The sequence below is a fragment of the Schistocerca serialis genome, chromosome 4 (genome assembly GCF_023864345.2).
Source record: "Schistocerca serialis cubense isolate TAMUIC-IGC-003099 chromosome 4, iqSchSeri2.2, whole genome shotgun sequence".
NCBI lineage: Eukaryota > Metazoa > Arthropoda > Insecta > Orthoptera > Acrididae > Schistocerca > Schistocerca serialis.
In genome coordinates this window covers 862,848,719-862,876,692 of record NC_064641.1, presented here as the reverse complement: position 1 = coordinate 862,876,692, position 27,974 = coordinate 862,848,719, and the positions used below count along the sequence as shown (strand labels likewise).

The window sequence follows — 27,974 nt, the reverse complement described above, 5'->3', positions numbered from 1 at the left end:
TGGTAGTCCGTCCTGACAAAAATATCCATGCCCCCTCTAGCTCTCTCTCCACGCAGGTTGTCCTTTTTGCGGAGTGCACAGCCTCGTAGCTCAGGGGCATATGATGGATGGAAATAAGTCTCCTGGAGACACAGACTCAGTGGTCTACCCTGAGATAGTAGACGAAGTTCCTCCACATGTGTCCCGAATCCCTGCAAGCTCCAATGAAGTATTGGAGTCATCTATGACAGGTAGCACCTTCATCCTGTCTTTCCGACAGGGTGGGGAGACTGCAGCAGGTGGAGGGGTAGTCGTGGGGCGAGATGATTGCCCCACACATACCTCACACTCCATCAACTCTGGGGAAGAGTCAGACGAAGCATCAGATAAAATTACTTAAACACGGTCAGACTGTTTACCGTGTGATTTTACCTGCTGTTGCTGCTTTATAGGAGCTTTTTGCGGTTTGGTGGAGCCGATGTGGGAGTGGTAACGGCCGTGCTGGGTTTCTGAACAACCTCAGCTGTTGGAGGCACCAGGGGCAGGCTCAAGTTGGCCACTGTACCGTTGTCTGCCGTTCGAGTAGAGGCTACAGGCTCTGAAACCCTTGCTGACTTGCAAGTTCACTGGGATCTGCAGGTGTTAGTGCCAACACTCGCCACCTCCGTCTTGTAGAGGAATCTGCTTTTGGAGTAGGATTCTGAACCACTGACGCAAAAGATGTAGCAAATGTGGAAGGCTGCATGGACTTGATCTTTTTGGCCTCACCATAAGGGATATGCTTGGTTGTTTTTATTTCCTGGACTTTGCATTCCTCTAAAAGATACAGTAGTCCCTCCTCCAAACATGGTGGTTTCCAGAGAAATTGCTACATTTGGCTGGAGACGAGCAACCAACTCCTTCATGAGCAGCCTTACTGCAGTTGCCACAAGTTGCTTCGCCTTTACACCCTAAGGTGGTTGTATGCCCAAAATGCTGGCATTTAAAACAACACATTGGGGTTGGGAAATAAGGCCTCACAATAACGCGAAGGAAGCCAGCCTTAACATGCTCAGGAATTTTCATGCTACTGAAGGTCAGGATAAAGGAGTCAAATTTGATAAGATTGCCATGGACCCTCTTCATGATATGTTGCATGTCAACCACACCTTCTGGAGCCCACTCACGTTGAAATTCCTCCTTGGGAACATCAACTTGATCCCAGCATGTCACAACACCTTTGCTATAATTCAAGGTGCTGTGCAGTTCAGTGTCTATGGCATATTCCCCAAGGCATTTAGCAGTTTGGAGGTTAGCTGCTTGCTGGGAATTGGAAGTTTCCACTAGCAGAATTGGAAGTTTCCACTAGCATGGTCCCACAGCACAAGCACTTCACTTCACCGGTTTTAAGGAGCCACAGATCCCCTCCAGACCCTTTTGTATATAAAAGAGCGAAACCTTCTTAAAATTACCCCCTTCTGTTTCTGCTTCACTATGAGAAACATATTCTGAGGACCAACATGCATTCTGTTACTAGAGACCGCACTTGTCAGAGAAGCTCCAGAATCAGGGGGACTGACTACACTAGCCCTCTTGATAGACTGGGTGTTAGAACCTTCCAGCGGCCCACCCTTTCCGCTGGGAGGAGGAAAGGAAGATTTCGGAGGATCCATTTCGATCCCATGAGCAGCTAGGGAAGTAAGGGTCTACTCAAACAGAGCCCCATGTGCCTGAGGTGCGGCAGGCTCTCCAGAGGTCACCTGTTAATAACTGTTCCATCTCAATGGCAACGCATCTCCTCAGCATGCAGCACACCTTGAGAGTGAGAGTTTTTTTTATATAGGTTTATCGTGTCCTCATGGTCCCCCATTCTCTGAGACACACAACATTCCAGCATCTTGCCACACAGTGGTTGCTGAAGCGTGCCCAGAGCTTACAGTGATTGGAGACTGGCGGTGCTTACCAGTCCCCAGCTCAGGAACCCCGGGGTCGCCAAGCCTGTATTCAGCAAACAAATGCTGAGCCCCTGAGGGCCACAGCAAGAAGTCTAAGAGATCAAGCTCAAATGAAAAGGTAGTTAACATTACTGGATCTCCTTCAGCAATCCATTGTTCATGAAACATCTGTGTTAGGTACTGTCATTTGAGACATATAAAATGAGGTGGATCCCTACCATACTTAAATCATGTTCACTGTCTGTCTGCAAGGATAACCTTCTACTTAGTGTGAGTAATGTCTCGCTTAGAAATCTGTGATAAACAGCCCCTGCTCATTTGTCTGAAAAACATATAGCCCTATGTGTCTCTCACCCTTACTTCCACAACCATTTGAGGATTCGCATCTGCTCACTCACAGTTACTGTGGTAATTTATTACCCCACTTTGTGTGAATCCCACCACAAATGGCACCTAAAATCCAAGTTATGAACTGTTTTAGAAACAACTGGAAGGACTATAATCTAGCAAGATGGTCTTGTGTTCCGAGAGCTCGCACACAGGTAAGTAATGTGAATAAACTAAATGCTCAGGCAGAACTGAACATTCAAGAGTATGGTTTATGCCTTCATCAGCTTCAATTCTTTGCACATTTTTTTTAACGACCATCACTTATTACACCCTTCACACCGCATACCCGCATGCCCTCATATGGCAACTGTGGAATGCCTTGATGAAAAGAACAGTTTTTCACCAACTGAATAAATTGGAGACACTCAGTGAAATGTGTTGATTCCTTTGTCTGCATCCATGTCATCATCACATTCTGAACATTCTGGTTCCTGATTTCCTTGGAACCATGGCTTTGGCTACATCTAGATTTTCTGTGAACTAATATTAGAGAATGAAAGTTGCTACTCACCATGTAGCGGAGATGCTGAGTCGCATGCTGAGTCTCAGATAGGCTCAACAAAAAGATTCTCACAATTATAGCTTTTGGCCATTAAGGTCTTAGTCAACAATAGACACACACACACACACACACACACACACACACACACACACACACACACACACACACACACATGCAACCCACAACTCGCACACACGACTGCAGTCTCAGGCAGCTGAAACCAGTGTGGTTTACCAAGTGAGCGAGGTGGCGCAGTGGTTATCACACTGGACTCGCATTCGGGAGGACAACGGTTCAATCCTGCGTCCGGCCATCCTGATTTAGGTTTTCTGTGATTTCCCTAAATCGCTCCAGGCAAATGCCGGGATGGTTCCTCTGAAAGGGCACAGCCGACTTACTTCCCTGTCCTTCCCTAATCCGATGAGACCGATGACCTCGCTGTTTGGTCTCTTCCCCCAAACAACCCAACCCAGTGTGGTTTCAGTTTTCTGAGACTGCAGTTGTGTGTGTGTGTGTGTGTGTGTGTGTGTGTTTTGTTGACAAAGGCCTTAACAGTCGAAAGCTATAATTGTGAGAATCTTTTTGTTGTGCCTATCTGCAACTCAGCATCTCCTTATATGGTGAGTAGCAACTTTCCTTCTCTAATACTGTTACATTCCGTCCTGGATTTTCCATTGTTTGATTCTCAGTGTACTAGTCTCAGTTCGGGTTACATGTTCTTTAGTTCATTTATAGCTTGGTTCGAAAATTCTTTCTTGTTATCTGACTGATACGCACTTGGAGAACCTACAGCGGTGAAGATCTCGAGTGGCTGGTACACAGCTTCTTCTGTTATTTTCCTTTCAGGGACTGCAATAATATAAACATGGTTCACTGATACTGGTAACTGAATATAAATTTGTACTCACTGTCAGGGTTACTTTGCAGGTCTATCACATCTGCCTGCCTTGAACTTGATTGTTTAAATATCAGAGTTTTGGAAACTAAGCTTTTCTGGAAATTAGACAACTTAGTCTGACAAGCCTTGCATAAGCAGAGACACAGTGTAAAGACTTCTTTGGTGACATTTTTGCTTTTTATTGAAGCAGAGTATTCAAAAGTGACAGACCTTGCTTTTCACATCAAATGTTGGTTTTGCATTTACATGTATAGCAAATTCACCCTGCTGATTACTTCCATCTGAAGTAGCCATAGGACAGCCAATGGAAGAATAATACAAATAACTGCAATCGATGTACTGTTTCATGGGATACGCCTACAGGCCAAATAATTATGATCAGTTGCTGATTTACCACATTTAGAGGAAAATATCAGAAAGCATGTAAATGTCACAAATACAAACACAGATGGATCCCGGTCACCCGACCTTCCATTTAAGAAGAAATGGTCAGCAGAGAAAAAGGAAGCAGTAAAAAATGGTAAAATTAATTTATTTTATCACTTTCCATGTCACTTGTCTTTCCTGCCTATCTGACCAGGCAATGGCCAGTCCAGGTTGGATAAACAGGGCTCTACTGTGTAGTGTAGTTTAGTATAATAGAATATAAATACCAGGAGTCACCACAGTATTCACAATGAAATTTATCTGTCGCAGTCTCAAAGGCAGGGTGTTCTCCGAGAAGCAGCAGCTACCATGTGCACAGCACACTTAATACTGAAAACCACACACTCAATACTGAAAGCCAAAGACGGTCTGCCTAGCGCACATTGTTGCACCATCACATTGAACTTTGGCTAGAGATTTCCTGCCATTGTGTGAAATGACCAGCCAAAGTAGCATATACGCTGTTACGTTGCGAGTAATCTGATCTTGGCCACATCTCCCGGCCAAAGCGCGAAACGGTCGGACAATTCGGGAACTGGCCACACTCGGGACTTAGGACCTGTGTGTGTGTGTGTGTGTGTGTGTGTGTGTGTGTGTGTGTGTGTGTGTGTGTGTGTGTGTAAATGAGCAGAAGCTAAATGTGTTTTACTTCCTAATTCCTCCACATGATAATTCCATTTACAGAACGCAAACAAAAAAAATTTGTTCTATTGTATATTCAAAGAAACAAATCTGAATAAAGTCAAAGCACTTACACTTAAAAGTCTTCAGTCCTTGCGAAAACTTCCTGTAAGCCACTTACCTGCTCACAAGCAGCAATTCAGATCACACAGCTTATTCCTCAGACCCGCAGTCTTTAGGGAACATGAGATTAAGGCCATTGCATTCGACATATTTGAGCAGGTGACATCAAAACATTGCCAAATGTTGATGGCGGATGTGGAAATTCTCGTTGCTGAGTGTCAGGCACCATAGTCGTAGACTTTGGGTATCCTGCTGCTGACTGCTGCTGTTGCTGCTGCTGTAATCCATAAAATTCATGAAGCAACAGCATGAATCTCAATGAAATCTGCAAAGATGGTATGGTCATTTACTTAGTAGAAACAAAATAAAATAGTACTGGACAGAATGTAAAATAACTGCAAGCAAAGTAAATCAGTCCTTTTAATCAAAAATTATATTTGTAATTGTTTATAGCGTCAAAAATTAAAAATTGTATATTAAGACTGCAAATCCAAATTATGAATGTCCACTCACATTGTTAAATTGTTTTCAGTTGATGAGGCCATCATGCAACAACAACTGACTGCTGCTGTCCAAGATGGCAGTATGAAACATATAAAGTAGAAAATAAAGATATTACGCTCAAAAGCTAGTGGAGAAACTTGCAAATTAAAACTTCTCTTCAGCAACACAGCAGTAATCTCTATGCAAACTGTATGTCGAACTGCAGATGCTTGAGTGTGTTTGCCAAAAATTCTTGTACTTCATTTCTTGCTTAATCACAATGTGGTAGCCACAAATATCACTAGCACTCACAACAAAATATGCAGACGCACTTGCAGCGATGAGAAGTCCCTCGCCCAGTTTGTTAAAGGCCTCACAAAGGAATTCGCAGACAGTCAACACCCCCCCCCCCCCCCCAACCTAATACACAAACAGATCTCCCATGACATATCCTCACGCACAACTGATCCTCACATTCATCCCAAGAAGTGCCCCCTAATCACCCAATACACACAGGACTGTGACGACTGAACCACGTCCTTCATCAGGGCTTTGATTATCTATCATCATGCCCTGAGATGAGGGACATCCTATCCAGATACTTCCATCCCCTCCCAAAGTGTGTTCCGTCACCCAGCCAAACTCCACAACATTCTAGTCCATCCCTATGCCACTCCCACCTCCAATCCCCTGCCACAGGGATCATAACCTTGCGGAAGACCCAGATGTAAGACCTGTCCTATCCATCCACCCAGCACCTCCTACTTCAGTACTGTCTCAGGCTCATCCCACCCCATCAGAGGCCAGGCCACCTGTCAAATTAACTATGTTACATACCAGCTCTGCTGCAACCATCGCACAGCATTTTACATTGGTATGACAACCAACCAGCTGTCAACCAGAATGAATGGCCACCACCGAACTGTTGCCAAAAACAAGATGGCCCAGGCAGTGGCACAACATGCAGCAGAGCACAACATGCGAGATTTAAATGGCTGCTTCACAACCCATGCCATCTGGATCCTCCCAACAACCATTAGCTTTTCGGAGCTGCGCTACTGGGAGTTATCCTTACAGCACATCCTTCACTCCTGTAACCTCCCTGGCCTAAACCTAAGGTAACTCGCTGTCCCCTCCACCCCCCTGTGTGTGTGTGTGTGTGTGTGTGTGTGTGTGTGTGTGTGTGTGTACCATTCCCTGTCCCAGTACCCCTGCCCAATTTCTATCAGCTAGTTGAGTGCTTAGTCTGTGAAATCGCAAGCCGTCGTGTGCCACCTGCCTCCTCTACCTGCATCCCTGGCTAGCTCACAGATGGCTCCCCACTTTCCCATAGCTGCTAGACACTCCCCCCCCCCCCCCCAACCCCCACCTCCCGCTCCATATCTTCTCCCTCAGCATAGTCCATATCAATCCAGGCTGGCTAGGAAAAAATCTTATCTTCATAGTCTTGGATGTTATTGAATTTAGCATATGTTAAAATGCAGGACTTAGTAAGGAACACATATTTTTTTGTTTTCTCCAAAAACATTTCTGCTCCAAGATACAGCCCTACAAAGATGACACTGCACATACCATTTTAAAGATGCGACTTTGGGAAAAAAATTTAAAATGCTATATCTCTGGAACAGTTTTAATTATTTTGTTGGCTTTTTTAAATTGAAAGATAATTGCTTTTTGATTACAAAGAAATCCTCGATTTGGACTTATCTGTCGAAGTTCTTTGAGTTTAATGTTCTGAACTTTTTTTATACTTTATGGAAATTTTTTTTTCTTCAAAAATGCCAGTCCACAAAATTTTGATTTTTTTCTGTTGATTAGTACTATATAGCTCTACATTCCCTGAAAAGGAGAGCTTCCACTTGTAGGCTCAACAGGTTTTATAAATAATTGAAATTTCTGCCATACATAAAACCTGTTTTATTACATTATCACATAACAGGCGATTAAAAATAAAAAATAAAATAAAAAAAAATCATAAAAATCAAAACCTAGCCTTATTTAACATAATTTTAGTTTTAAATGGTTCCAATTTAAACAACTTCTGTGCACTCGGTTTTGTACTGAAATTAGTCAGTCAATGAACTAAAAATGTGTCCCACTGCTTCAGTATCTTCCTTTAATACAGAGTGATGCCTTCTTGTTGAACCAATAGATATTGGAGCACTTACAATCTTCAAAACATTGTGAACAGGAAGTAAGCACTGACGGCATTGTTGCTGACCTTCAGCTGGAAATCTATATCCAGCAGCTGGTCCATGTGGTAGCATAAAGTTCACTACAATTTCATTTAACTCATAAATGGTGCCTATAATCTCTGCAATCCACCAGTCACAGTCATACACACATGCCACAAACATCCCGCTTCTCAGGGTCTGAATCTGAATATTATCCTGCTGTTTCTGAGGTGTTGGCCGAACAAACAGAATGTCTTCTTTCTTGCTCTTTAAAGTATGTGAAATGTAAGTTTACACATCACTTTGAGTCCAAAAATGTGTCTTCTGAATTCCTTTCACATGAGTAGTTTGTTTAGACCATTCTTCTTTTTTCTGCTCACGGAATTCTTCGATTAACTCTGTGGACAAAAGAATGAGGGCTGTGGATGTGTAAGATTTCACGACTCTCATAAAATCCTCAGCATTCTGAATTGCAGCTGTATTTGGTCTGGATAGATTATGTTTTGTAGCATGGTGCTTCAGCAAGCCTCCTACACCATCACAAGGCCCCTTCCTGTGACCAGTAGCACTGTATACCCAGTCAGTTGGCACAAGCAACTTACTCAATTCAAACAGCTGGTAATTGTGGTGTCACCGCCAGACACCACACTTGCTAGGTGGTAGCCTTTAAATTGGCCACGGTCCATTAGTATACGTCGGACCTGCGTGTCGCCACTGTCGGTGATTGCAGACCGAGCGCCACCACACGGCAGGTCTAGAGAGACGTCCTAGCACTCGGCCCAGTTGTACAGCAGACTTTGCCAGAGATGGATCACTGACAAATACGCTCTCATTTGCCGAGACGATAGTTAGCATAGCCTTCAGCTACGTCATTTGCTACGACCTAGCAAGGCGCCATTACCAGTTTATATTGAGATTGTAATTATGTATCATCAAGAGCGATGTTCTCCAATTATGGATTAAAGTTAAGTATTCAAGCAACTACGTACTTTAATTACTTTACCTTGTTCCAGACCTCACGCCAGTCTGCATGAGATTAAACACGTGCATTTCGGCCTCCTCTAGCAACACGGTGTTGGCTCTTCTGCCAACACATCAGTAATGTTTTTTAAAATGACTAGGTGCATCATCAGAAATAATGATGATCATCTTTGCCACTGTTTGCAGTTGAAGAATTTTGTGCATTGCTAGCAAAGCATGTGCTGAGCCATATCCTGTGTCATCACTTATAACTGCAACACTTGTGGTTTTGTCTTGAAAATATGTCGCTCCTGTAAAAATTGAAACCTGGTCATTACTCCAATGATACCCTTGTACTTCTTGTGGGAGAATTACAGACCAGTTCTCTGCGAAATCACATTGCAGCACTAAACATAGTTATTCAGTCTGTACACACACTTTCACTTCTCGAAAATGTTGTTGCTGCAATTTCTTCAGATGCTGGTGTATTGCTGCTTTCACTGAGCATTTACCAAGTTCATCAATGAAACTGTAAAGGTAACAGTTTTCTTAATTAGTTTATTTTCTTCCCATGTCACACACATCATTTCTGCAGAGTTATCTGCTACGTCTTCAAGGCCAGGCGTCTGTAAAGACAGTCCTCCTTTTCCAGGGCAATGTCCACATTCTCAAAACAAACAAGTCTCTCGTTTTATGTCACAGACTACTAATGACTTCACATGCACAACCAAAGTGTCAAATGTCATGTGCTCTAGTAAGTTCTTCGAAGTTACCACAAAAAGTTCAAAATTCGCACAGTACACACATAAACAGTCATCTCTAGGTGGTGTGTGGAACTACCCACTTAGGTCGTAGTGCATAAAATTTTGATCTTCCAACATGTGAAGTTGTGTAGTTGCTCTTATAAATTTCAAAGTTTCTTTAATACTGCGAGTCATGTAACTCTTCACTTTCACAGCTTTTTGACTTTCAACTGTTACAGTTAGAGTGTCTTTTTTACTGTCACTCTGGCAAGGACCGTCCCATTTTTCTTCCAGATAAAATGAAGGCACTATTTGAACTTGAGCTGCTTCTACAGGATGACCGTAATAGGGATCTGGTCTTCCAAAGACTCTTTTTACAGACCTCACATTTCTTGATTTGTCTACCATGTACTTTGATATTGATGGAACATAGTACAAAATTGTTTTCTTTGAAAATTTCTCTGGAATAATAGTTAAAACTTGCACTTTTACACTGTAGGATGCACAATATTTAACAGTTGAATTGATATTTGTGAAAAATTCCTGCCAAGAGGTGCAACAGTGCTTTGGTTCATATTGTTCTGAAGATGGAATTTCTACTTTGAAGAGTATGGTCAGTTTTGCTGTAGTGTATTCATCCCTAGCTTTAGTAATTTCTTTGCGCTTTCTTGATGCATAAAGCTTATGACTCGACTTCACTGACCACCGCTTCTTGACACGACTAACTCGTACCTTTGTATTTGACTGATTCAGGGTATTTAATTCTTCCTCTATTGATGCAAAATCTGCATCATCTATACCAGTGGAGGCTTCACCTAGTTCAGATACTATCATTGTTGTTATTCTGTCAAAACATTTAGAACACAAAAAGTCGTCACTGGGAACAGCTTCACTTTGAATCAGACTTCAAATGATAACACTTATTCCCAGCCTGAACAAAGTCTGTTTTTTTGTTGTCTTACATATCACTCTTTTAGGGACATGCAAATAGCCAGCACACTTCACTCTCCTGTGGCCCCAGTCACAAACATTTCAAACAGTCCTTTTCACAAAACACACTGCAACTGTGTCAACTGGCAAACTCCTCACGAAAACACAGAACTCAATGGATGTCTCAGTAAACAAATTAGCACTGAAAAACTACAATACAGAAACCTGCAATGAACAACCACGACAAAGAAACTGAGAAGAAACCACGACAAAGTGTAAGAAATATTTGCAACAATGAAAGGGAAAAGAAATAATTGCAATAAAGAAAGTGATAATTAATAACTGCAACAAAGACAATAGAAATAAACATTGTAACAAAGGATTTAGTAAGAAATAACTTCAGTGAAGACATACATTACCCTTGAAAGAAAAAAAAAAGATTTTTTAAAATAAAACCAGTCCAACTTAAAAATGAAAGCTCTCATTTACAGAGAATATAATACTACATACTATTAATCACCAGAAAAAAATCAAACTTTTCTGGATCGGCATTTAAAAAAAAAAAAAAAAAAAAATCTGTCAATTATAAAAAAATTTAAAAAGCGACAGTAAAAGAATTATGACAGATATGTCCAAATGGAGGGTACCATTGTAATCATAAAGCAATTATTTTTAATAAAAAAACTCTAACAAAATATCTAGCACTGTTGCGGAGATACATCATTTTAAAATTTTTTCCGAAACTAGCATCTTCAAAATGCTGTTCGCAGTGTCATCTTTGAAGGCCTGTATCCTGGGGCAGGAATATTTTTGGAGAAAACAAAAAAATACGTTTTTCTTACTTATTCCTGAATTTTAACATATGCTAAATTCAGTAACATCCGAGACTATGAAGATAACACCCCCCGCCTGAAGTGATATGGATTATGCCCCTCTCTTTATCCCTCAACCTACCACACCCTGCAGCCCCACCCCAGTACACTCACCGTGGGCCAGGAAAGAGGTGGCAGTCAACTGAGCACAATGTAGGGAGAGAGGCATGTGTGTGTGTGTGTGTGTGTGCATGCATGCATGTTTCTCCTACAGCTTGAGAAAGGAATTTCACTCCAAAAGTAGCAAATCAAAGCTCTATCTTTTGTTTGTATACCTGTCGATGACACAGCATTTCTGCCTTTCAGTAGGTCAACTTCTTTATTCGTAAATAATTCCAACTCCTTTATTCCTAAATAATTCATTATTCTCAAACAGAATTTTCCATACATTACCATCAGATTGGGTAGTTTCTGATGCTCAGTGGAGTGCTTCTACATTTGGACAACTTCATACAAACCCACACTTTTGGACAACAACAAAGTGGACTTTTCCACTGGATCAATGATGCGCCTTACGTGACAGTGCAGCAAGAATAGGCGCATGTAGTTCTCCCATCTTCCTGTAGGCTCATTCAAACTGGCAAAAAGTAGTGGGCCCAGGGAAGAAAACTGCACAACAGGCACCTGTCCCATCACTGGCAGGGAATGGGCGCAAAGCAAATCCACATTCTAACTCATCAGCCCCTGCATCCATTCCTGATGTTCCTTTCAGAGCCACAACTGTTACAGCCATCATCAGAAATGCTGGGCCCATGGTGGTTCATTGGGAAACAAAAAACAAACATCCCGTCCTTGTCATCACTTTAGTATCTGCACGAAACAAAACTTGGCTGTGTGAGTCAATCTACACGAAAACAGAAGTCCAAGACCATGTGGAGATATGCACAGGGATGAACTACGCACAGACTGGCATGGATGGCTAATGACTGAATACTCTGCAACAACTCTCAGCACAAGGCGTCTGGCGAGGTCCACATTGGTTGAACTCAGCATAAGCACTGGCCCATTCGGCCGCCATTGGGGACAAAATGGTTCAAATGGCTCTGAGCACTATGGGACTTAACATCTGTGGTCATCAGTCCCCTAGAACTTAGAACTACTTAAACCTAACTAACCTAAGGACATCACACACAACCATGCCCGAGGCAGGATTCAAACCTGCGACCGTAGCGGTCACGTGGTTCCAGACTGAAGCGCATAGAACTGCACGGCCATACCGGCCGGCCATTGGGGGGACATTTCTGTAAATGGGTGTGCCCATACTACAGGTCACGTACACCCTGCATGACTGGTTTCTGCACTATTTCGCTGCGCTACTCACATCAGCTCCTCTGCCTTCATCGTGATGTTTACTGGTGGAGATACTTAAAAAAACAACAGGCACACACAGAAGATCATATACATGAGAGAAAATGGAGATGGATGTGGCACACATTCAAAAAGCCAGCAGAGCTATTGTGAAGAATGGATTGGAATGTAAATGCTATGGAATAAGGAAGAGACGGCCCTATTATGTGCAAAATGTGACATAACTTGACAATGAATAAAGCTGTAGTCAAAAGAAAGGTACCATTGTTTCTCTCTTGTAATTCTCTATATGATCTGTCACATGACCCATTCCATGTGAAAATTACGAGTTGTATCCAAGATGGTGGCTTACAGAATGGCTATCATGTTGGTACCACAGACTTACAGGATATTCCTTTTCCCAGCTCATACTACTTGACTATTTATCTGTCTATTTTCATTTTAGATGGTCCATCTCGTACCTTTTTTTAGTTGATGATATCTTTGCAAATGATGAAAAATAGACAAATTTGTAATTTTTCCTACATTCAATAGTGTATGTGTTCGCAGTTAGTAAAATACTGTCAAGGGGTAAGATTCAACTCTTACAGTAAAGTTGGCTAATCACTCTAGCGTACAGTCGTGACTATGAATGGGAGCAAACATCATATTATGGTACTACTGGGAAACCACCTCAACACCTACAGCGGACCTGGAAGCTCAAAACAAATACCAAGTGAGAAAAGGACCAATCATGAAGCTATCTCAGGTACAGTAAAAATGAGTCTTCTGTATGGATAACAAAAAAGAAAGACAAACCACAGTTTGTGATTAAAATTATAACAATGTATGTCATGTACTTTCCAGCACAGTTCGAGCCTTTCGTGTCATGCCAGTTCAGCCCTCTGGGTATAAATTTAGCATATTATTTAACTTTTGCTTATGTAGCTTATTCTGCAATACATAAGTTCTGTGGATTTCTAACATACTCACGAATAAATTGTGAATTGACACCATACAGTTGCGCAGAAAATTGATCCAATTATTTCTAGAAAGACATCATAAACTTCATCTTTATAGTTAAAAATGACATCATGTCTTTACCACGGTAAAGCAAATGTGGCACAGTGCTTCTTTCTGAACATCAACTGTCTTAGATTACAAAACTAGAATCAGTCACCACATGTATCCGAGCTACAATACCATTAGATCTAGTTTGAGTTTTCTTAGTGCAAATATTATTTCAAAGTATATACAGGATGTTCCACAGAGAATATATGTGTTTCAAGCACATACATTTATTAAACTGTAAGACATACAACTAAGCAATTTGGGGCACACATCTATGAATCTGTCAAATTTAGATTACAGATGTTCAATATACTCCACCAGTGACACACATAATATCACATCAATACTCGAAACTCCTCCCGTACTTGTGTAAGCATGTCCGTCATCACTGATGTTATGGCAGTAGAAATCTTGTTCTTCAACTCTTTTAGATTCTGTTGTATTCTTGGTGCATAACAATCGTCCTTAATGAAACCCCACAGCTAGATGTCACAAAGTGTCCAATCTGGTGCCCGCAGAGGCCAGCTGATACATGCTACTAAGTCACTGGCTGTTTGATGACTAATCCAAGGCTCAGCAGGGTTTCATTAAGATATTCATGCACTTGGCGACCCCAGTGATGGGATGCCTTGCCTTGTTGAAAAATCAATTGTCCTCATTTATCCTCAGAAAGAACCAATTTTGTAACATAGTAGACTGCTGGAGTTTAACCAAGTTTCCATCAAAGAAAGAAGGCCATAAAAAAGAGATTGGGATTTCATACAAAACATTCTGACTTTGGGTGAATTTCGTACATGTGGATTTTGTGGGCCCCAAATTTGAACATTGTATTTGTTTACTTTCCCACTACGGTGAAAAGTAGCTTCAATCACTGAACACAATGCACAAAGCAAAACTGTTGTTATTGTCAATAGCACTCTGAAGCTCATCAGAAAGTGTCTCATGTTTGCATTGCCATCATGATTTAGTGCCTGTAACAGCTGTAACTTCTACAGGTTCATAACCAACTGACATCTCAAAACACTCAACTTGATGTGGTAGGCTGTTGTAACTCCCAATCACGTTGATTTTAACTGAAACAGTTAACAGAAACAACAAGTTTGCTGTAACCAGTGACTGTTTATTTATCTCCACGATGCGTTTCAAAGGTTTAAATGTCCATCATCAGGTGGCTTTACATTTGTTAATATAAAATTGTAAGTAGTAATAAATTGTAAGTAGTAATAAATTGTAAGACATTTCCAGGGGCAGATGTGGATTCTGACCACAATCTATTGGTTATGAACTGCAGATTGAAAATGAAGAAACTGCAAAAAGGTGGGAATTTAAGGAGATGGGACCTGGATAAACTGAAAGAACCAGAGGTTGTAGAGAGTTTCAGGGAGAGCATAAGAGAACAATTGACAGGAATGGGGGAAAGAAATACAGTAGAAGAAGAATGGGTAGCTCTGAGGGATGAAGTAGTGAAGGCAGCAGACGATCAAGTAGGTAAAAAGACAAGGGATAATAGAAATCCTTGGGTAACAGAAGAAATATTGAATTTAATTGATGAATGGAGAAAATATAAAAATGCAGTAAATGAAGCAGGCAAAAAGGAATACAAACGTCTCAAAAATGAGATCGACAGGAAGTGCAAAATGGCTAAGAAGGGATGGCTAGAGGACAAATGTAAGGATGTAGAGGTTTGTCTCACTAGGGGTAAGATAGATACTGCCTACAGGAAAATTAAAGAGACCTTTGGAGAGAAGAGAACCACTTGTATGAATATCAAGAGCTCAGATGGAAACCCAGTTCTAAGCAAAGAAGGGAAGGCAGAAAGGTGGAAGGAGTATATAGAGGGTTTATACAAGGGCAATGTACTTGAGGACAATATTATGGAAATGGAAGAGGATGTAGATGAAGACGAAATGGGAGATATGATACTGCGTGAAGAGTTTGACAGAGCACTGAAAGACCTAAGTTGAAACAAGGCCCCGGGAGTAGACAACATTCCATTGGAACTACTGACGGCCTTGGGAGAGCCAGTCCTGACAAAACTCTACAATCTGGTGATCAAGATGTACGAGACAGGCGAAATACCCTCAGACTTCAAAAAGAATATAATAATTCCAATCCCAAAGAAAGCAGGTGTTGACAGATGTGAAAATTACCGAACTATCAGTTTAATAAGTCACAGCTGCAAAATACTAATGCGAATTCTTTACAGACGAATGGAAAAACTGGTAGAAGCGGACCTCGGGGAAGATCAGTTTGAATTCCGTAGAAATGTTGGAACACGTGAGGCAATACTAACCTTACGACTTATCTTAGAAGAAAGATTAAGAAAAGGCAAACCTATGTTTCTAGCATTTGTAGACTTAGAGAAAGCTTTTGACAATGTTAACTGGAATACTCTCTTTCAAATTCTGAAGGTGGCAGGGGTAAAATACAGGGAGCGAAAGGCTATTTACAATTTGTACAGGAACCAGATGGCAGTTATAAGAGTCGAGGGGCATGAAAGGGAAGCAGTGGTTGGGAAAGGAGTGAGACAGGGTTGTAGCCTCTCCCCGATGTTATTCAATCTGTATATTGAGCAAGCAGTAAAGGAAATAAAAGAAAAATTCGGAGTAGGTATTAAAATTCATGGAGAAGAAAGTAAAAACTTTGAGGTTCGCCGATGACATTGTAATTCTGTCAGAGACAGCAAAGGACTTGGAAGAGCAGTTGAACGGAATGGACAGTGTCTTGAAAGGAGGATATAAGATGAACATCAACAAAAGCAAAACGAGGATAATGGAATGTAGTCAAATTAAATCGGGTGATGCTGAGGGAATTAGATTAGGAAATGAGACACTTAAAGTAGTAAAGGAGTTTTGCTATTTAGGGAGTAAAATAACTGATGATGGTCGAAGTAGAGAGGATATAAAATGTAGACTGGCAATGGCAAGGAAATCGTTTCTGAAGAAGAAAAATTTGTTAACATCGAGTATAGATTTAAGTGTCAAGAAGTCGTTTCTGAAATTATTTGTATGGAGTGTAGCCATGTATGGAAGTGAAACATGGACGACAAATAGTTCGGACAGGAGGAGAATAGAAGCTTTCGAAATGCGGTGCTACAGAAGAATGCTGAAGATAAGATGGGTAGATCACATAACTAATGAGGAGGTATTGAATAGAATTGGGGAGAAGAGGAGTTTGTGGCACAACTTGACGAGAAGAAGGGACCGGTTGGTAGGACATGTTCTGAGGCATCAAGGGATCACAAATTTAGCATTGGAGGGCAGCGTGGAGGGTAAAAATCGTAGAAGGAGACCAAGGGATGAATACACTAAGCAGATTCAGAAGGATGTAGGTTGCAGTAGGTACTGGGAGATGAAGAAGCTTGCACAGGATAGAGTAGCATGGAGAGCTGCATCAAACCAGTCTCAGGACTGAAGACCATAACAACAACAACAGCATAAAATTTGTGTGTGTTGTGTTACAATTTTTTGGAGGAACTTGTGGCACTGTCTCCAGTGGTCACAGGTTCCTTTCACGGTCGTAACACATCACGTGTATATTGTCATATTCTGTAAACAAATATGGCTTCTGGAAACTATTGGGTGCAAGGATCGTATAGCAGAAGAGAAAACATTATCAAATAGTACAAAGAATATACATCGTAACAACATTATTACAGAATAAATTTTAAAGGAGTTGGAGGTGTAATACATGTGTCGGAATAAATACTTCAGGTCATATAAAAGTCTGATTTTGACAAGTTAAAATAGCTTAAACTTCAATCAGGTGAAACGTTACAAACTTTGAGTACAATAATAATATTGGCTACAGTGGTAAAATTAAACACAAATAACAATTTTTGGTTGGGATTCATGATACATATGAAAGACTGGAGGCAGAAGGAGAGGGAGAGAAAGTGAGAGGGAGAGAGAGGATGGAAAGAGCAATTGTATGAGAGCAAACTTTACAAAGCAAGGGGTCTGAAGATTAAATCTGTTACATGTAATAACTGCCCAAAGGTTGGGGTAATACATTGGTTAAAGCTTTAAAATATGTAGATGGATGTACAATTTGTGCCAGTAGTTGATGTACATTGTTTCAAGCTGACAAGGGGTACAAGCTGTTGGTGGGATGATATATCTGTAAATGAGGCCAATCTCTTGTACACTAGGCAGTTTTCATGGTAATATAACTAAATATTTATGATAAATATTAAGGGGTGTTTGTGTGTGTGTGTGTGTGTGTGTGTGTGTGTGCCTTGCAATTTTAATGACGTACACAGTTGCTGAAAACAGTGATGATACTATCATAAATAATGTCATTTTTGTCTTCTAAGATGGGTTCAGGTTGTTTTGTTTGGTGTTTGTATATTTGGAGTGTTTCAAGGACGTCTAGTTTTCTTTCTTGTAGTTGGATGTGTAGGACGCTGATACCTGTGTTGTTAACATAGTGTTTTGTTTCATGCAGGTGGGTAGCTATTGCTGATGTGTGGTATTTTTTCTTTTTTAGTGCTGCCATGTGTCCTTTGAATCTAATCTCAAATGATCTGCCTGTCTGGCCTATGAAGAAGCAGTCTCAGTCCAAACATTCAATTTAGTAGACACCTGTGTGATGAAGTGGGTTTCATGTGCTGATGTTGTGGGGTTACTTCCGTCCAATCTTGTTGTCTGTGGTGCCTTTTTGTTTGAAGACATTGGCAATCTGATACGAAATGTTACCTAGAAAGGGGATTGTATGGAAGATGTTATTTTACTTTTGTTTTTTGTGTTGTGATTGCTTTGCCATTACTGAGTGTTTTAGGGTGTCCACTATGGAGCTTTATAACCATTTGCAATAGCTGTTTGTTTTATTATTTCAATTTCTTGATCACATTGTCTTCAGAGTGGTAGTTGGACAGTTGATATTGCAGGACCACATTGGAAAGCGGTATAAACTCATGCAACATTTCCACTAGAAACACGAGGGTAGTCAGGACTTCTTCCTTCCTTTATGCACACGTCCTGTGTCCACAAACTGTTGATACCATCTGAGAATGTTCCATCCAATCAGAGGATCAGTTTGGTATCTCAAGTGAAAAATCTTTGCACTGTATTCACAGAATTACATATTGCAAACTTGAGAACAAACAATTATTTCTGCTGCACAGTAGCCATTTTTGCAATATGTGATAGTAACCAAGCAAAGAGAAGACAACCAAAAATTTGGTGGCAATGAATATAAACTAGACAATGTATTCATTCCTTCAATAAATGAGCTGTGGTGCACCAATCGATAGTTCTGACAATGTAATACTTTGTAATACATATATTCATTTTAAAACATTCTGCATTTAAAATTTTCTACATAAATGTGGCGCAAAGTTGTTTAAATGAATCTTATTTCTCAATCAAATTAAAAGTATACAGAATTGTTTATATCTTCCTTTTAATCTTAATCACCTTCAATCACCAATAAATGATGGGAAACTTCCTGGTATAAGCACTAGCAAAGCAAAACCTCTTGCATATAAAAAAAATTTCAACCAGGAAAAACTTGAAATCTTCCTGAAATCTTCCCATCAACAAATTCGCCACTCCACCAGTGAAAAAAGAGGTATAACTAAAAAGTAATATAACTAACAGGAAATGAAACAAGAGAAAGTGAGACACACGTACCACGGATTAAGTCAGTAGTTTAAAAAAAAAAAGAAGAAGAAGAAGAAACAACTTACCTTGTCTATCTCAGGAAATATTGTACTGAGGTTAAAATTTGTCAGAGAGTTGACAGATGTCGGCGGTGAGGAAGGGCGCTGACTGGTCGGCGGCTGATCTTCAGCGAGCAACGGCGAACCCAAGAGGCCACCCAGGTCCACAAGCTCTGATGATGTAGAAGGAATGACTCGTGGCCTGGGCTGGCGCCCACATAATTGCTGTACTGTTTTGTTACTTGATGGCTGAGCCAGTGACTGCTGGGAGTGTGAAACATTCTGATACAAGTTCCCCGGGGCAGACGAGCCAGACACCCAGGGTGGCGGAGGTCGACGAGAGCGGCGCCTTGAGTTCCGAGTTGCCCCAATTTTTCCACTACCACTTCCTTCCACCAACTGGCTGACAGACAGAAAGCAAGGTCTTGGAGGTGTGGCAGCAGATGAGCTGGCACCACCAGATTCTTGTAGACTGGGAAAAGTCGGACCGGATGGACGGCAGTAGCTGTGCTGAGTTGGTGGCAGTGGTGGCCCAGGGAATAGGTTTAAGTCTCGTTGCCTATTGCCTGATGAAGTGTGAGTTGACAGCAATGTTGAGGGTACAGAAGAGGGCAGACAACTGTTATTCTGACCTGCAAGAGTGGAAAAGAAGTTTCATGTTCTCTCAGTAAATACACAGATAACGGAAGGCGTAATGGTAAACACACACACACACACACACACACACACACAGACACACACACACACACACCTCTACTGTCCCGGTGTTGCTGCCTGATCCAACACACAATTTCATTTTTATTGAGTCAATATTCTTATTTTTTTATGTCTTGGGGTGTTAAGGTTTCTTTTTTTTTATTTGTAGTCTGTCTTCTCAAAAAATGCATAAAAAAACTTAAAACAAGAAAACTAGAGGAAGACTGCTTCGTAGTTAACAATGATACACTTCTCCAAGTTACAAATCCTAGAAGAAAAAATACAATTAAACAGTAAACACGATAAAAGAGTATGTGAGCATGTGAGCCTAATGAAATATCTTATATTTTTATCGACTTGAAAAACAGGCTCACATCGACTTGAAATACAGGCTCACTGTTTCCCAAATTTGTTGCACAGTCACAAGCACCAAACCACGGTTGAAACCACAGAAATTGTGTACTTCTTGGAAAAACCACACCTCACTGTTACCGTAATAATACTGTGATAGTATTTTCTGTTCGGAAACAACTGGTACAAAGGTGATTCTTGATGTTCCCCTGGAGAAATAAGTATTTCATGAGGTTTTGCACTCACAACCTGATGACATCAACATCTTGTCACAATATTTTGCCTGACATCTGCTCGGCCACTTTAAGGTGAGTCCTACACTGTAGATTGCCGGAGCACATCATGTGGTGCACATGCATAGGTTTCCACTGCATGACCGCCTTCTGTCAAGGTTAATGCCCTCTGTCGAATATTGCTCCTCTAAGGTGTGCAGGCACATATGTAATGGTGACACAATATCACTACTGCCCTGGAACCAATGACGTCACTGTTTGATACCCTCCCTCAAATCAACCAAGCAACTGTTGCACTGCGTATGTGCGCTTCAGACTTTTAACAACATCTAAGCAATTATCACTATATCATTTAGTTAATAGAAAATAATTTTGTGTTGATGATCAAAATGGTTCGTGAACTTTTAAATACACCAGGTACGTTGGATAGTATTCATTTTCATGTGTTTTTAATGCTCAGATACATTGGATTAGGCCACGGTATGAAGACAGTCTTTACTTTGAGCAAGAAAGGCTTCAATTAAAGAGATATTCTATTTCAATCTCTCAAAACCTCACTATCCACTTCACAAATAAACAGTAACAGATACAATTAAACACAGTAGTGGATCTGATTGGCAGGATCTTCACACTGTGTCACAGAAGCACAACCTCAAGTTTGAACCAGTATGTGGCAGCATTTTGTATCTTTTCATCATTACAAAAATGTTTTTCAGCAAAGAACTTCCTCAGGCTTGGAAAAAATGGAAATTTATGGGAGTAAAATCAGGGTTATGAGTTGGATAGTCTCAGGTCCCAACACAACTTTAGCAGGAATCATGTTGTGTGGTGAGCTACACACATGACCAATGTAACAAATGAATATACTGTGACTAATGGCCATTTATACCAGACAGAAACTTGAAGCCCAATTTCCTGCTATTTGTGAGCAGGGGCATTAACCATCAGGCTATATCAGCATATCTCTAGGCATGACTACTCAGACCTTACTGTCACTGATGCTTCCATCTACGATTGTCAACCCCTACAACCAGTGGTTCTTCCATGGTCTACATGTGAACAGCACCACTGAAGGAGTGGATTTGTTCGATGACTGTGACGTACTCGGCCACAAGGAATATATATTGACTCAATTAGATAACTGAATGAAATTGGAAGATGCAATGACATGAAATGATATCAGTAAACACAAACAACAAACGCTGAACCTGTAATACAATAAACAAGTTGTGAATTCAGAAATATCAGAGACAACAATGGTCTGAGCCAGGCCTGGAGGCATGCTCAAACAGCCTATTGATTAAGATGATTGATAGTGAAAAACAAGAATTACAGATTTGAGACCCAGCCTAAAAAAATTTTTCATCAGTCACGACCTACTGATTGCATTTCAGCATTATTATTACTAAGTAGTTTCACTGATATCACTCTGTGTGTGTGTGTGTGTGTGTGTGTGTGTGTGTGCGCGCGCGTGTGTGCATCATCCCTTTGGAGGAGGGGGGGGGGAGTCTATAAAATTTTCTTTCAGGGAAGTCATTTTCATTTGAAAGCTAGCAAAGTTCTCAGTACTGTTACATGACTTTCAACAACTCAGTGCCTCTACTATTCAGTGAGTTTTTACCTTTGATCCTAAAATTATTTACATTCAACCTGGACTTTAAATTACCATATTCCTGCTACAGCTGTGTTATTAAATCAACCTGAAATACAGATAGGTTGCAGACAGGCACAGTGAAAAGATAGTTACACATTAACTTTCAGCCAAAGCCTTTGTCAGAAATGAAAAAAAAACATAACACATTCATTCACATAAGCAAGCACATCTCACACACAGATGACCACCATCTCTGGCAGCTCGGACCAGAATGCAAATGTCACGTAGAACAGAAGCAGCAGTCTGGAAGGGGTGGGAAAGGGGAAAGGATAGCAGGGTATAGCTGGGGAAGAGAAAAGTAGTGTCTGGTGGGCACATGAAGAGGATGGGAGACAAAAATAGGGAGGAGGTGATAGGACTGAAGGGGTGGAAACTGTTGGGTGGAGGATATGGGGACAGTAGATTACTGAAGGTTGAGGCCGGGCTAGCTTGAGGAGTGGAGAATATGTTGTAAAGATAAATCTGATCTGCATAGTTCAGGAAAGGTGATGGTCGAGGGAAGGATCCACATGGCTCAGGCAGTGAAAATGTCATTGAAAACAAGAATGTTACGTTTAGCTGCATGTTGTGCCACGGAGTGTTCTTGGCCACAATTTGGCGGTGGACAGTCATACTCGTGGACAGATGGCTGGTAGTCACACCAATATAAGAAGCTGTGCAATAACTACAGCAGAGCCAATATATGACATGTATGCTTTCATATGTGGCCTGGCCTCTGATGGGGTAGGGTAAGCCTGCAACAGGACTGGAATAGGAAGTCCTGGGTGGGTTGATTGGGCAGGTCTTCCACCTAGGTCTTCCCCAGGGATATGATCCCTGTGGTAAGAGGTTGGGATTGGGAGTGGCATAGGAATGGATTAGGATGTGTGAAAGTTTGGTGGGCAATGGAACACAACTTTAGGAGGGCACCTGGAGGAGCATTCCAAACACCACCTCCATAAGTTATCCAACTTGCTGACATCCTTTACCACCAGGGCACCACAATACAACTCCTATCTAACACACAGTTCTCCTCCTTGGCAACCCCTCAAAGCACCTAGAAACTGGCACACTGACCTTCTGAACTTGCCACGTCCCCAAAACCCACTACCAACACCCACCAAATCATAGAGCCAAAACATTCCAGTAACACTGTTGTTAACCTTTCTGCCAAAACCCTCAGCCCCACAGAAGTTTCAGTCCTATCCAAAGGCCTCACCTTTAGCCCTACACCCAAATTTAATCAGGTTGGACTTATGATGACCTACCCTCCTTCTCCTGATCCCTGCAATGGAAACACTTCTTTGTCACAAATCCGTCCAACTAAATCCAACCTAATCCCAATCTTGACCCCTGCTTCTATAAGTTCATACCACCATCCAACCACGATCCTTCACCCCTCCCACCTAATCATCCACTGTTCACCTTCCAGGAATTCCTAACACCCAACTTGGCCTCACCATCCTTGCCCCTTGAACACTAACCTTTCAGTAGAAGAAAGGACAGCCATGCACACAATCAAAACAAATCCTGACCTAATCATCCTACCTGCACACAAAGGCTCCACCATTGTTGTTATGAATTGCAGTGACTACCTGGCAGAAGGCCTCTGCCAATATTCTGACTCCTCCACCTACAAACCCTGAGGAGTCATCCCATCCCAGAAGTCCAACATAACCTCCAATCCATGCTTAAAGCCTTAGGGTCTTCCAAGAACCTCTCTCCTGAATCCATTTCCCTCCTCACCCCTATGACACCACGCACCCCCACTTTCTACATGCTCCACAAAATCCACAAATCCAACAATCCTGAACACCCCACAATAGCTGGTTATTGTGCCCCTGAGAGAAAACCAGGGTGTCCAGTTATGGATCATTTTTAAATTCAAGGTTTTTTCCAGGTTTTTCAAAACAAATTTTTTCCATGTAAAAGCCTAAAACATCCTTTTCTTCAAAACTTTACATTCATAATTATTAGAATATGCATAATTAATTATGAGTTATTTCTTAAGTAGTATAAATCAAAGATTCAAATTAAAATATTTTTAAAATATTTAGAAGCTGTATTTTAATTTAGAAGAAATGATAAAAACAAAACAAAAAATTACAAATTCTTTTTTTACAAATATATATTCATTGTAACTTGCTGTTTAAAGGGAAGAAACAACAGAAATTTGTTGTGATAAAAATGAATAAATCATTTCTCCAAATTTTCTATCTCTAACAAAATCTTTGAGGTGTCATGCAACATATGAGCTCTTTATGTTTCTAATCCTTTGATTTCAGCTCAATTTCATTTGTTCAATAATCGTCCCTCCTTTTCTTTTTCCTTCCTTCACCTAACATTTGATATTGTCTTTGCACAAAAATTTGTGCATTGCAGAAACAGAGTATAAGACTTTTGTTGATGTTGAAATTGTCAACTCCATTTTTGTCCTAAACTGCATCACATATGTAACTTTGACCAATAAGGCTTTTTTCTGTTTGATTTTCAACTATGATTTCGGAGTTTACAGAAAAACCTCACTCAACAGACGCATTTCCATGTGAGATTATTAAAATAATTTGCACAAATTCTCGGAAATTTGGGCATTGCTTTGAATATAATTTGATTATATTAATCCAGAATTTATCAAGATGATCTTCACTTCTCTTGCAACATTTCACTTCTTCTTCAATTCTTTTTTCTCTGTAGATCTTCACAAATTCAAGTTTGACACAGTCTGCCTTTGAATCAGACATTCTTCTGTTTGATATAAAAATTTCAAGACATACTGTCAATCTTCTATGAACTACTTCCTGGTTTAATCGTTAAAGATGAGTTTTTGCTTTTTGACATCTATTTCCACAACTCGCTGCATATGTTCATAAGATCATGTGTTACATACTACAGAAATGGAGCCATTGGGACATCGCTCTGAAAGTGGAGTAAAAATAGTTCCAACAAGTGTGCTGTTGAACTGCTAAACGTCAGTTTTGAAATTAGCAATTTGTCATTGACAGCTTCAGAAGCAACTCTGAAATTTGATGACTGAGGAATAGTTTTTGATCTCTTTATCTCAGTAACATAAATTTGAATATGTTCAAGAATTTCCACAGCTTTTTCAGCTGCATTGGTGTTTTCAAGCTATCTTATTACACAGAATGACAAAGGAAAAGATGAAGATCTGATATCTCTGTGTATTATGACCTCCGTGCAGGTAAATTATGAAATAAATAGTAAAGTACTCTCAAAAATGACACAATTTCCCAATTAATTTTGGACACACCTGTTTTTAAAGCACGATGTAATACACGTAAATTGTTTGTTTGTCTCAGTTGTAGACAATCGAAGGATTCTTTTAGTTACTTGTTAAAGTCATTCAAATCCATGTTTGGTCCGTTCACTGATTGTTGCAATTTTGTTTTTAGGTTTCCCAAACCCAACGATCTTCTTACGTCTTCAAGCTAATTATTTGCTCCTGTACGTTTCAGAAAAACAAATTCAAAGTAATGTATTGTTATTGATGATTTAACACGGTCCCAAAATCATACATGTAAATCCATCTAGGTATTTCGAGAAACAGTATTCATACTTTCATCAAATACGAGTACAATAATTTGACGTTTGTCAATTAGGTCAGCAAGTTTATGTCTCACATATTATGTCAGTCCATATACAATACTGTAACAAAGTTTTGAATTTTGTAATTTCATTTTCTTTGCAATTTGACTGTCCAGAAATAATAAAGGAAATAATGTCACACAGTCCATTGAGCCCCGAACAGACAAAGGACTCCTGATGGTTCGCAAAATTTCAGGTCGGTAATGTCATCTGATGGCAAATATGACCGCACTGTAGACTGTTTCCCTGGATCATTCTGTGCCTTTGAATATACTGCTTTTTATTTTATACTGGGCCTCCTATTAAAAACAACACAATCTATTTTAGCTAGTAAATAATACACATTTGCAAATTAATAAATGTACTTCATACTATGAATAGTTCATAATATTTCTTGAAATTGGGTTGAAATTTCCACCTCCTTCCTTTGTTTAAAAAATAAAAATAACACGCTCATACACACACAAAACGCTGTGCAAGCAGTTAGTGTCTCTCTGTCGCCATTTTCTTCTGTAGCCTAGCTCTAACTTTTTTCACTGCATATATTAAGAAAGCAACTGAGGTTTTTTTGTATCTACTATTGAGAAGAATCTTGCGTATGTAACAGGGCAAATATGATTCTACAGTCTCAACCCGTGTGATAATCAAACTTGCTTTTGGGTTGTACAGATAACATCACACTTACTAAACAGCCAACAGTCAAAACAGGTTCCAGTTGCAAGTTGCCTAACAGCTTCCACGGGCAACAAAAATTTTATTTTCTGTATTTCACATAATTAATGACCAAATTTAGAAATTTAAAATGCTGTTATAATCTACTCATTAAGAGATATAATCTTACGTTAAATGTTTTACAAAATAAATCAAGTATTACAGTGAGAAATTATGCACAAATGTTGACAGGGCTGCTCACAGCGTGCAAATTACCCAGAGTATATTTATCCAGTATTTGAGAATGAGAGCGCTTAGCAACTTACAATGAACTTTATACCTTATTTAATACCATTTCTAAACTTTTTCTCGCTTATAGCACCATGTAATAACGAGAGAAACAGTTCATGGCTTAGTAAATGTTTGCCGTTTTAGCTTCAAGCATGAAGTTTTAATTTGTTACCTCTTTACTACCAGTATATTTCTTTCAGACGTTTGAAGCCATTTTACACATGGGATTTCAATTATTTAAGGAATTGGGGGTGTGGGGTGTTACTGGTTCGTCCCTAAACCAAACCATTGAAGACTATTGTCCCTCTCCAGAAGAATGAGTAAAGAACAAAGATAAATTCTCATCTGTTTTATAAAATGGTATGCTCTTAAACATTCTATTTTTACAGATTTTATATCTGATAACAAATTAATTTGTGATATTTCAAACAATCTTACACATACCGGCACTAAAAGTAGATGATTTAAAAAATTGTGAGTTGTGTAAAAGTTATTTGTAAAAATACCTTACAGTGATGTACAATTGACTGTGTCGAAGTTTGTTTTTGAAGGGTTAGAACATTGCATGAATGCATCTAGTGGCAGCGACTTCTGTAAATCTGCCTTGAAACTCTGGTGCTTTAAGCTCTTGGAATGACTTACCGAAGCACAACCGTGCTGGAAATGTTGATCACTTTCTTGCACCAAGTACAAATAGCATTTGTACTGTTTTTGGAATCAGGAACAACCCATGGAAAAAGAAGTTCAAAAGACTTATGATACTGCAGTGCACTTGTGAGCGAGTTCAACATTTTTGAGATCTCAACATCCCCAAGGCGAAAACACTATTTTAAATAAACTGCTGGTGGAGACTTGTTATAAGTCATACTACAATATTGTCCTGATAGTTCTCTTTCCAATTATTTTTGGTTATACAATGTTAGAACTGTGGTTACCAGGCATGCGTCCTTTTATTTGACGGTCTACACAGATTTTCTTTATTTATGTCGTTAATGGGTTTTCTTTCTACCTTTATTCAACTACTTAAAAATGAAAGTACTACTAAATACATGAATGCATTTGAAGGAAAGTTTTTTTAACTTTATCTGTGTGGGTGCATGAGTGGAAAAGAAGAATCTACTTCTGGCCTATCCATATCTCCGACACTGTCAACACAGGGGGAAGCAAGGAAAATTATTATAACATCTTGCAGTGTTGCGAACAGAAGATAACACAAACAGGAGATTACATGAAAAAAAGGGTGAATAATTACTTAATACCAACAACTGTATAAACGCCACAAAATGAGACGCAATCACAAATGTCTAACACATCATTTGCCTCCTCCTGTTCGTATACTTAGTGTTACAACAACCCTTATTTAATGTCATTACTACTCGAAGTTATTGCCAGTCTGCTCCATGAAATGGCCAAGCAAGCATTCACAAGCTACAGATTTATTGACATAAGATTGCAGATTAC

The 27,974-nt window shown here is 40.0% G+C and overlaps 1 protein-coding gene across 2 annotated transcripts in view; it reads right to left on the bottom strand.

Moving 5' to 3' along the window:
- LOC126473514 (mucin-5AC-like) overlaps positions 1-27,974 on the bottom strand; it is a 72,687-nt gene that overhangs the window by 35,583 nt on the left and 9,130 nt on the right. The window contains exons 2-3 of one of the 2 annotated variants that reach the window (XM_050100615.1): positions 19,083-19,687; positions 4,932-5,150 (exon numbers count right to left, since the gene is read on the bottom strand). In XM_050100615.1, the coding sequence (XP_049956572.1) occupies positions 5,001-5,150; positions 19,083-19,687 (755 nt within the window). In that variant the 3' untranslated portion in view covers positions 4,932-5,000. The remainder of the gene's footprint in view (positions 1-4,931; positions 5,151-19,082; positions 19,688-27,974) is intronic. The other variant, XM_050100616.1, reaches the window with a different exon arrangement.